The sequence below is a fragment of the Chenopodium album genome, chromosome 4, assembly GCF_948465745.1.
Source record: "Chenopodium album chromosome 4, dcCheAlbu1.1, whole genome shotgun sequence".
Classification (NCBI taxonomy): Eukaryota; Viridiplantae; Streptophyta; class Magnoliopsida; order Caryophyllales; family Amaranthaceae; genus Chenopodium; species Chenopodium album.
In genome coordinates this window covers 2,539,209-2,551,604 of record NC_137837.1, presented here as the reverse complement: position 1 = coordinate 2,551,604, position 12,396 = coordinate 2,539,209, and the positions used below count along the sequence as shown (strand labels likewise).

The following is a 12,396-nucleotide window of genomic DNA, read 5'->3' as shown; positions in this document are numbered from 1 at the left end:
TGATAAAACTAACTGTTATTCATTCATCACTGTAAAAAGTTCTTATTACTACAAAAGATTTATGGTATGTTGCTATTTATAGTACATCAAATTCGCACCCATACAGATGCAATGTGGCATGGAATGAATTTCACAAGAGTAGCCATTCACTACCCCTTATAATTCATCCATGAAAAATTTTGGTGGGAATAAAATTGGAGGCTAAAAAGATGATATTCATCACAGTAGATACTAGCCTGTTTCTGCATGTTCTCATCACAGCTTTCACAAAGCACAAAAAATAAATTTCATAGCAACTACTGATGTGGTTAGCATACTTGTGAGCTGCTTCGGTTCGTTGTTTTGATCTGACGCCTAGAGGGAAACAAATTTTCCCGAATATGTTCACTACTCCAAAATTTCCCTAGGCCACAAACTCTTCCAGGTAGCAATTTCATTGTTCGTGTGAAGCTTTCTTATACCTCCATAAAATCCATCTCCTTCATTTCCTTCTTCTCTGTGATCCTTCCTGTTAACAATTGTCCTTCTCCACCGTGATCCAGGTGTATATTGATTAAACTCGAGCACAACAGTGTCTGCTTTCAACCAAAGAAGTGTGTCAAAAGACTAAATCAAACATAGTGGACGCAAACCTCACAAAACCAACATCTGTTAGAATATGCTGAAACCAAAGACTGAACCTCAGGACTAGTCTATTCATTAGAGTTTCTAGTTGTCAAGACGCATATTCATGTATTTACGGACTCCAAATTAAGCATGGAAGGAAAGCACAAACTTACCAAGATTAGACTAATTTGGACTTTTAAACTTTATCCAAATAAATTATGCCTCTAAGGGCCTAGAGGTATAGGTTTTTGAGGTGATTAAATGGTCCAACACTCTCCAACCAGAAAAAATGATGGTGGAAAGATGTGAAACAACATAAAAGAAGATAAAACAAAAGGACAAATAATGGGTCAGATTGCAACTTGATAAGAAATCATTATGCAACCATTGTTGTCAAAAGGCGAAAAACATGAGATATCCACCCAAGTGGGGATCCGATGCAACCAAACAGAACCTCAAGGAAGAGGACATTAGTTGCTTTCAGTATGCCTGGCAATAAATATTCTCTTGAAACAAGAGGTCAGGCCATTGCCGGAGAAAACTAAGACACATAGACAACGATATGTCCTGGGGACCAATGACTCAGAAAGAAGATGACCCATATGCTTGATGACCATTACAAAAATAAGTTTCAAGGAGAAACTTATGGCATTTAACACCATTAACCTAATTACCTAAAAACAGCATCAAACCACACCCTCCAACCAGAAGATTATATCACTCCCTCTGTGTCTTGTGAATAGGCCACATTTCAATTTATAGCTATACCAATATACTCCGCATCAGGCTACATTACCATACATTGATATAGTAGAAATTTTTGTTCTCATATTAATACTTGAAAAGATGCCCCTTTTATATTGATATGGGGGAGATGTTCAAATGTAAAAAGTCAAGGTGATGATTGCGATATTCTAACTCAATTTCTTAAAAACGAATCTCAATATGATATAGCATTTTTTGTTAAAAAAAAATAGTATTCCACATAGTATATGCAGTGGGAAAAAATGAAATGCTAATTAGTAACTTAAACCCCATACTTTTTAAATTGGAGAATAGCACAAGGGATGAAATCCCATGCAGAAATTCTAGTTCACGTTACTTGCAGTATGCTTAAAGTAAAGATTCAGTGATTACAGGCATTAATTTACTCACCACTGCTATGACATCGGCAATAATTCTCATTCCCATCACATGACTCCAAGTGGCCAACGACACCATACCACCATCCTGCGATAAATATGCCGAACACTTTTGTTAACTTAAAAATTATTGGATTGTTTCGATGTTAAACTTCTAAGTTATCTTCAACCAATGATTTGTTAAAGTATGAATAAAATACAATAAGAAGAATGATTGAAGTATCAGCCAGAACACTGCAAAAGATCCAAAATTAAGCTTAATTATATGGGACGGAGAAAGTATTCATTAACTAAAAGTGCATCAGCAATTTAGTCCTAAGTACGATTTTAAAATAAGCAATTAGGCCTAAAATATGTTCTGTTTTCAGTATCCAGTAAGAAAGGACCAGAGGATCTCATGGCCTCATGCGAATATGGAATTATACACAAACATTGTTCAATGTAGTAAATTAAAAGCGGCTTTAGCATCTGCCCCTGTTGACAGTATCGACCACCAATAGAAATTCATAGTTCCAGTATTTCAGCCACATAAAAATACACATTAGTGCAACACTAATGATAACACCCCTCTTGACCATCCAAAGAAGCAAAACAACTCTTACACCGTTTGGATAATTTGGAAGGTCATTACACATTGACTCCACTAAGAAAATTATTTATACTCAACCTGTTTCTGAATAATAAGCCACCTTTATTATTAAGATTGTCGCAAAATAATAGGCCAATCTCTAATTTTGTTAAGTTAAACTGTATATTTCCGTACATTAAACTTAAACAATCCTATTCTCTCAGAATTTCACAGAAAAACTAATATAAATCGAAGCTCGACTACATCTTCATGTTTGTCTGAAGGGGTATTGTTGTGTAACTTTTCACGAAAACTTCCTCTCTACTACGAGCACTACCTTTTCACGTCAAGGAAAGTCTCAGAAGGCCAGCTACCATAAACAAGTTGCTAAACTTTTATTGTTAGACTAGCAAACCTAATTACAACCAATTAAGAGAAAGATCTAAAAAAATTAAGTCAAACCAACCTCTATCTAGTATCCAGCTGCACAAAATTAAACAAATAATCACACGACTACCATAATGACACCCAATTAATTAGATTGTGGAACGTACCGTAAGGGAATTCTTTATTCCGTCTCCACTGGATCTCTATGTGATCTCCAGGGTGGAGATCATTTAAGCAATCAGATGCATGAAGATCATGTGGTGGAGTATCCACTGGTGCTGCCCTTAGCCTTTCCCATTGAATACCACTCTCTATCGCCACTGCCCTTCTTCCATGGGGCGGATATCTGCAAGCATATAAGTCCTTTTAAACATACATAATTTGACCATAAAACATGTCTATGGCGTTCTTTAAATTTTCCATGTACATGTATGACTCCATTAATATATATATGATGTTCTTCAAATTTCCCATGTAAATGCATAATTCCATTAATCAAATGGTTCTCCAAATTTTCCATGTACATATATACCTGAAAGCTTTTAACGCCTTCCATTTATCAAATGTAGTTTTTATATGGAAGAATTCGAAGCTTGGATTGAATTCCTTACCTTGCCTGGAACGTGTCGGTTTGGGGATCATAGCTAAGCTCAGCATCATAGCAGGATAACATAAAACCAACATGACCATTCTGGCAAAACAATAGTAAAACAGAACTTTCTTCAGTTTCTAAAAGAGGAAAAATGACAAATTGATCATAAAAGAAACGTCAAGCACATATTTAGGATGAATGATTGTGATCAATATACCTCACGGTTGTAAACTTGAGCAGGGAACCAGAATTTGCCACTTTCAATAGCCAAAAACCAGGACATAACAGTATCAACCAGAGGAGAAGCAGAATCCTTATTATTAAACTTATCAAATTTTGATGCAAACCATGTCAAAGGCCATACATACCAAATATATTTCATAAAACCTTGTGATTTTTTCCCAGCAGAAACACTTGTATTTCGTCTAGAGGCAATAAACCATTGCCATTCGCGGTAAGCTGCAGGACCTAAAACCCTTCCCCATTTATGCTTCATGTGTCTATCCCAAAGGTGGTCACTGATGCATCTCTCCCTCAATGAGCTACAAACAGCAGCCATACTACACAAGCCGGCGGGTGAAAGCTTCTCAAGAATACAATCCAATGCTAGTTCAGGCAAATCCAAGACTGATAATTGCTCATTTTCATGAACATTCTCAAATTTAGAGCTAAAAGTACCCTGTTTTATTGCCATAATAATAGAGGGAAATGGAAGATCCCAAAAAATACCAAAGATTCCTTTTTTAAGAGCTTTGCAAATGGGAGAGAAAGACAACTCTTTCCAGAAGCAGAGTGGTAAAAACCTCACATCACTAGCCCAAGGTGGAAGTGGTTTTAAAGATAAGGAGTTTAGAAAGAAGAAGAAGAAGGAGATGCCAGTCACCAACAAGAAAAGCATTTAGAATGATTTGTATTTACTACTAATAATAATAGTAATGATGGATAATAATCTAATTCAAGGTATTAAAGATAAGGACACACCCAGAGCAAGGAACCCAATTGAGGCAAAAGCAATTATAAGCCAAGAATTAAATTATAGAAATTGATGAAAGGTCTTACTCTTTCTTCCTCAACACCCCCCTAACTTTTTCTTACAAAAAAATAAACAAATGGGGTGAATGGGAAGAGGATCTTCAAACCTCACATGGGTTTTTATTGGTTTGATAGAGCCCACCAAAACCCAAAAAATGGACCACCCTCTCAACAATCTAATCCAATCAAAATAGGTGGTTTGTTTAAACACTCCTCTCTATGCGAATAATGATACGGCTTACTTTAATACAAGTGTCTAACTCTCAAATATATCGTGTACTCGTACAATAATACAATTACGAGTACAAGTATACCGTGGTATCCTCTATTACACGCGCTCTCTACTTTAGTCTAAAAAGGACAGAATAAGGTGGACATTCATTCACCTAGTTGACACCCAAAAGGTGTTGCTTACTTGAGCTTCTTCTTACCTTAATAATAATAATAAGGTTTACTACTAAAGTACTAAAGCTATCACCTTTACCTAAAAAGCTCATCAGATAATCAAAATAGATGAGGAAGATGATCAACAATGATAAAAATAGTTTTTTCAATTCAACCCAAAATCAAAATGGAGTTTTTTCTACTTTTATAATCTGACACCTAGGAAGACATATATGTCCAGATACAGAAACCCTTATCTTCAAAAAAAAAATTAAATAAGAATTTCAATGTAACAAGAAACAGATCTTTCTTAAGAACAAAATCCAACAAATGTAGCAAAACAAAACCCAGATCTGTGTAGTTGAAACTCTTACTTATGCAGCAAAATTAGGTGCACCCAACTTCTGTAAACAATTAAAAAATGCAAAAAAATTGACAAAAAATTGAAATTTTTTAGGGCTAAGGTTAAAGAGTGAAAAAAGAAGAGAAATTTAATGAAGATTGCTGGTAATGCAGGTGAAGTTAAAGGGCAAAAGTGGATCCCTTTTTCACCATAATTTCAGCAAAATCTTCTTCTTCACCCAAAAAACTCCATTATTATAGTATTACAAGCATAACCCCATCTTTATATTTCTTTGTAATTTTGTTATTATTCATTGGGGTAATTCAACAAACAGTTGGTGGGCAAACAATTAGAAATAAGAAATACATTGATGGGGAATGGTGGGCGGTGATTCTTTACCTCGAAAGAAACAAAAACACAGTCTTTCTCTCTCCTCGAATTACTAGTGGGAGAAAAAACCGCGAAAACGCTGTATTTGACCGTTAGCAGATGCCGATGAAACAACTGAAAGTTGGTATTGGTAGTTGCTCTACTTGTGAGAGTGGTTGTTGCTCCCATCTTCTTGCTGATGTATTTTTGTTTTATGAATTTGTATTTTACAAATTAATCAGCAGTTAAATTAGTTAGCTAACATTCACTTCTTCCTAAATAGTAGTAGTAAGGAATTAACGATGTATTTAAATCACCTTTAATTCACTAATTCGACTTTATTTTATTACGGCGAATGAAATTTGTTAAGGTATTGTTGTTATGTCGATAGAGTATATATTGAGTCCTTACATAATAAAAAGGGGTGTACAATGAGGTGAGTTTGTTATAAATTTGTACTCTTTTATCAAAAATCAGCCTCTTATTAAAGAGCTGAAAAGACGTACAAGATTTAACAATGACTTTAAATAGTATGAAGTGTTTGCATAAGAAAAAAAATAGTATTCCGTATATAGTTTAAATGATCAACTAATTTAGTTGGTTAAAGTTTTGAGGGTGATACTCAAGAAAAAAAAGTACTTTTTATTTTAAATCATACAATTATAAGTTATTCGATATTGACAATGATCATTGATCATCAAGATTTGTTCACAAACGGACTAAAGGGAATTAAATATTTAAAATTGTGATATTTAAAGAAGACTTTAAAAAGAAATCATGCAACACCATCACTATAATCATATTTTTGATTAGTTATAAAATCCACATTAGTGACCTAACATATCAGTCCTTCAAAGTTAGACACATAATTATGTAAATTTGAGGATAAAAAAAGCTTGGAATTGAATATGATTCTCCCTAATTTTCTTTACCACCAATGAAAGCAAGTCAATTGGAATATAATTGCAAAAACATCATTATAGAAAATTTACAATTGATCCAAAGTTTGAAACCATTTGTTTGAGTGTTCCACAATACAAGTCATCCAACTGAATAGGATCCAAGTAATCAAGTCAATTATCAAACAATTAGGTTGCGAGTTTACATTATAACCTTATGGCAACAACCCATGGATCATCTTTAAGTGTCTAGGTTGTAGATAAGAATAAATCAAAATAAAATAAAATCGTGAGATTTGAAATGAAATCTGATTAAAGTCATTCTTGCTCGTACACTAATTACACAACGAAGTGGAATCTTTCAATTACGATAAGCAAAAGGACCACATCCCACACATATGAAGTGTGTATTACTTTTACATAATTGGCCAAGGGGTGGACCATCTTAATTAGACTTGTAAATTTTTATTTGGGCTTTTAAAGACAATCATGAGTTATGGAAATATATTGGTTGTCTTTGGCTTGAATGATGCTTAAACCTTTGTGAGTGTGTGGGGTTTCTCAGCCTCACATTTTAGACAACCAATTGGATGTGAAATTAGGAAATTATCTGTATGAAACAATAATACTATCTCCGGCAAATTGTTATGTGCAACTTTGGGGTATAATTTGTGAGGTATAAAATATTCTAAAGTTGCACATAATATTTAATGAAAGTAGTAGTAATAATAATAATAATAAATAAAAAAAAGTTATCTTATTTTTTTTAAAAAAAAACAAATTATAATAATAATATAATTTAATAACATTATATGGTTTTATTTATCTTGGTATTAAAAAGAATAAAATTAAAAGAGGATCCACCAATGAAGGAAGGTTATTTGAATTGTAAAATTACAAAATCTATTTGGCCAATGGCTGGCATTGGGTTGGAATATGGGCGGCAGTTCATACTTGATGGCATGTGGTTCTATAATTTTAATTTAAGGGTACATGGCATTGTTTTTGGATAATTTTATTTAAAATATCTCTAGTTTTTTCTTTTATTTAACAATATTTTTTATGATAATTCATGCTCTCTTATGATTTTATTCAAATGTACACGAATAAGAATTAATAAAACAAAATCATAAATTCTTATATGTGACTAGTTATTATATATAGGGATTAGTTCGTTAGTGTATAGGGGTTACTTAGTCAATGTTAAAGGGTTACTTGGTCGGTGTTATTGAGGTTATTTGATCAGGGTGACAAGTCGGTCAATATTATAGGGGTTACTTTGTGCATTCAGCCACACACACGACGAACAGGAATAAAATATACTCTCTTCATACTTTTAAAAATAGTGTTGCATTGTTTTACATTTTGCATAATCTTAAGTGTAGTATTTAAGCATAAATTTCTTCAAAACGAGTTACTAAAAATCATCAAGAGTTAAAAATGTAAAAACTATACATACATTGAGAGTTGAGACAAATCAAACAATGTTATATTCTTTTAAAATTATCGAGAGTATTAATTTCATTTTTATAAGAATGTATAATTATTTCAATTAGAACTGAACATTTATAAAAGGATAAACTATTGCATTTACACATTTTTTTTTTTTTTTTAATTTGCCTCATGAGAATTGTCAACTCTACAAATCGACCAAACTATTACAACAATGGTAAATATTACTCCCGCCGTCCCAAAAAGAACGACCCATTTGGGTTGATTACGCGGGTATTAAGGAAGTTAAGTAAAAAGAAGTAAAAGTATATTGGAAAGATAAATTTACATGGGGTTTGTAAAAAAATAGAGAATGAAAGTAATAAAATAACATGGAAAATAAAAAATTTATATGGGGAAGCTAATTTTGCACAAATATTGTTGCAAATTGGTGGTGTTTTAATGCAAATGGGTCATTCTTTTTGGGACAAAATTTTGACCAAATGAGTCGTTCTTTTTGGGACGGAGGGTGTAACCAATTATGTTCCTAATAAACCAAAACAAATAGTCAAAGACTTATTTCTTTGAATTGATATTGATCACATTAATTGGCCAACTAAAATGAAATTAATAAAGGCGGCCATATTGGTCCTACACTACTTATAAACAAAGACAAAAGAACAATGCCATTTCTATATTGAAGATGAAAGAGTTAATTAAGGGATAATGACAATTCACACTTAATTTTTAGATATCTTCTCTTATGGACTCGGTATAAGTATAACCGTATAAGATGAACTTAGAGTGTACACCTAACTCGAATGCATATAAGAATTTTCACTTTTAAATTCTTATTGAATGACGAACTTTAATAGTTGTGCCAAACCCAACTTTGAGGGTATACATGTCATTGAGGATCCAAATAATGTGACTATTATTCAACTAATAATATATTTTGTATAAGAATCCCTACTTCATTATTTTTAGAAATCTAACTAATAAAGAATAATTATGTTTTAATTGGCCGGTGTCTAACTTTATTATAGATCAACGAAGTTTCTCCACAATTTAAATTTGGCATGAGTTAAAGTATTCCCTAAATGAATATCAAAGTGGGGGTAGCTAGTCAAGTGAGTGAGCTCAAGATCACAATAATCACTCCCTAATTCCCTATATTCTTCTTTGTTTTTGTCATATTTTAAACAATTGTTTTCATCAATTTCATATATTCCAATTGTACTTGATCAATTTATACTTTGTAAATTTATTAAGTCATATTTTTTTTCAACATATCAAACAAGATCAATTTCTTAATAGTAAGAAAATCACGCATGTTACATGAATAAAAATAATAATAAAATTATGAACAATAAATGATTTTGAAATGATGATTGACATTAAAAACATAAGTGACGATGAAGTAATATAAAATTAGAATAATGATATCAACACATAATCTCAATCTGATGCAATCCGATGATCGTTAAATCAAAATCTCAATTATTGAGTTCACACTTCACATACATTATCATGGAGTACAAGTTTGTAGGTGTGATAGGTCTATCACCAAAAAAAATTGATACGAAATCACTTAGCAAAGCCAAATTCAAGGTCCCTACTTGAAATATGTCAATATATAGTGTGATTTGTGGGCACTTATTAAGTTATTAATGAGTAGTAGGAAAAACTTGACATTTTTATATCATGAACTAATGGACCACCCTTATTAATTCATTAGTTTATTGTTAGTTTGGTTTCCTTATATATGATTATTAATTAAGCTTGTTGTCATAACCTAAACAAATGTTGTGTTTTTATTTGTTTTCTTAGAATTGAAGATCTTCATTTTGTCATACTTCATACAAGATATTCAAATCTCATTTGATCAATCGAATTGATCAAGTCTTACATTAGACAAAAATAAATAATGTAAAATATTTGTCCCAAAATAATAATTGCTCAAACCTTGATTCACATGCATTATGTACCTAGCTAATTCAAAAATAAAAAAAATAATTTAAAACATTATACTATATAAAATTGAAAAAATCTCAAACATAATATGCATACTTATTTTCACATATAATTTAATACTTCGTATGTAATATTTAATGTTTTGAAATATTTCAATGTATTTGTTTGAATGAGACATAAAAAATACGGAGTATGGAGTAATATTTAAAAGTATAAGTTAAGGGATTTTTTTATTTTTTTTATTCTACTAAAATGGTAGTAACTTTTGAGGAATGCATGGTTTTTACTTTTTAGTTTTATACAAGCAAACTTAAAAGGCCTAAAGCAAACGATATCCTCAAACACACACAAATTAAAGTTAAGAATATATACATCTATCTTTGCCAAATCTTGATTTTTCAACCACATCAACATTTAACATGATTTATCAAATTAATTAAAAATAAATAAAACACGATATATGTTAGGTCCCGGGTTAGTTGAGCAATACCATGCTCAAGTCAACTTAATATTTTCTTTCTTGAACGATATACTTGTATTACCCCCCCCCCCCCAAAAAAAAAAAAAAAAAAAAAAAAAAAAAAAAAAAAAAACTTGAAGGTATGTATATGCCAATATCTCTATATACATACATAAAGACATAGGAAGTATAGTACTACTACATAATTCGTATATTGTTATAGTAATAATTTTAAATTTAATTTTTAACGGAATAATCAAGGATCACTCTTTAATATATTCTTTTTGTGCCAAAACCGTTATGTAAATTTAATTAACACGTATACACGTAATATATCTTTTACATTACACAGGCTAAAAATTAGTTTTGCTACATTATGGTCGGCAATGGTGAAAGATGTGACAAAAGGTACAATTTTATATTCCTTACTTTCCACAATCTATATTAAATTAAAGATCATTACTAAACTTAGCAAATGTCAAAGTATGAGACAAATATTATCAGAAATTTCTATGTTCTTCATTTATGTTAGTGGGGGAGGTGCTAAAATATGTAATCTTAGTACATGTCAATTAATTAATTACTTAATTAGTTATTAAATAGAAAACCTAATCTCTTTTGGTCAATGGACATCTGCACATTTAAGTGCCAAACTAACGTGTCGCATGTTTCCAGAATTTCAATGTGAGCCCCAAATTAATCTTATCTTGGTATTGTTTTCATTTAATTAGCTCATTTCAAATTAAAAAGGCTGCTTTTTTTGGTGGGATGAATTATTTCATGATTAAGGATCGAAACTTATACACTCTAAGTCAATTTTAAAGATAAATAATTATAAGATTTGTGCATAAAGTTGATGACTTGTGATATGTATGGATCTTAATCAGGCGGCTATAGTATCTTGACTAAATTAAATTTATCTAAACTTATTAGAGTTATTATTTTGTTTTTGGTGTTTAGAGAGCCACAAGGACGGGTGGTGAGAACCGATTCTATGATATAATTTGTTTGGTAGCAAAATTGAGCTTGATCTGATTTGATAATCTTTATTTTTCTTAAACTCATCTTTTTTTTAATTTATTTTTCCTAAACCTATCTTACGGAGTATGCTCAATGACTCTTACATTAAAATTATTTCACCTTACTTTTCATGAAAAAGTGGATATTATTAAGGTAAACTGTATAGGTTGTTAAAAGTACATGCTAAAGTTTCATTTAAATGAGCTTATCTTTTGCTTAACTTATTTATAAACCTTATTATTGTAGAGCTTTACATAGGACATGCTCACTTGTTTTAGACCAAATAAGTTTAAATTTTAATCAAAAAATAATTGACACATTATCACCTTACCAACCATGGTTCTAGATTACTTAAGGATCTATTTTCTTCAGCTTAATTTCAGTTCAATTTCTAATTTCCTTCTCTCATAAACAATTCAGTTTAGTTTTATTTAGTTTAGCTAAGTTCAGTAAATCAGAACAGACTCTTAATCATCATCCTTTTTTAAAACTATATGCTCAAAGAAGTGTTTGCCAATTATCCCGAAATGGAGGGCGTAAGTCTCTATACTTCGTACAAATTAAACTAATTAGGTTTTTAAAGGGATTTAATGGAATGAAATAAATCAACAAAGCATATTCTTATTTCCATTTAAATTATTGATTACCAAGTTTATGGAACGCATTACATCCATTAATAACTTGCCCCCTAAAGTAAGAGCATCCCTTGCTATCACAACAATCAAATTGCCCTCTATCTCTCAAGTCCAAGGCCCCACCATTTTGTCCTTTGAATAGTTCTTTGTTGGTAATTTGTCAAATAGACAAAATACTAAGAGACTTGGGACCATTTTTTGTATTTGGGCCTATAAATATATATACCTATAATATGCTCCTACTAAATTAAATTCTTCCAATGGCAAACATACTTTTAGAGTGTGTTTGTCACGTCCTTTCTCCTACAATGCTAAGTGTTTATAACAAAAAAATTCAACTAATCTATTATTTTAAAGGTGACATTAATCTCATAAAATGTTAATAAAGATTATCTTGTTGGTAGAGAATTGAAATTATAAACTACTCCGTTATTGTAGTTTTATATATATAGTTCATTTTTGCTATTAATAAACTTATAATATCAAAACCTAAAAACTCTCAAAATCTATCTATGAATATGTCTCTTTTCTTCGCTTGCGAGTTCACCTATGCT

The 12,396-nt window shown here is 31.2% G+C and overlaps 1 protein-coding gene across 1 annotated transcript; it reads right to left on the bottom strand.

The window, feature by feature from the left end:
- Positions 1 to 4,449, bottom strand: LOC145628517 (F-box protein At2g32560-like). Its single transcript, XM_081680834.1, has 5 exons — positions 3,513 to 4,449; positions 3,315 to 3,394; positions 2,871 to 3,049; positions 1,762 to 1,836; positions 1 to 575 (listed from the first exon to the last, which is right to left on the bottom strand). Exons 1-5 carry the CDS (start codon positions 4,191 to 4,193, stop codon positions 388 to 390), a joined length of 1,203 nt encoding a protein of 400 aa, XP_081536960.1. The 5' UTR covers positions 4,194 to 4,449; the 3' UTR covers positions 1 to 387.
- Between the last annotated feature and the right edge of the window lie 7,947 nt (positions 4,450 to 12,396).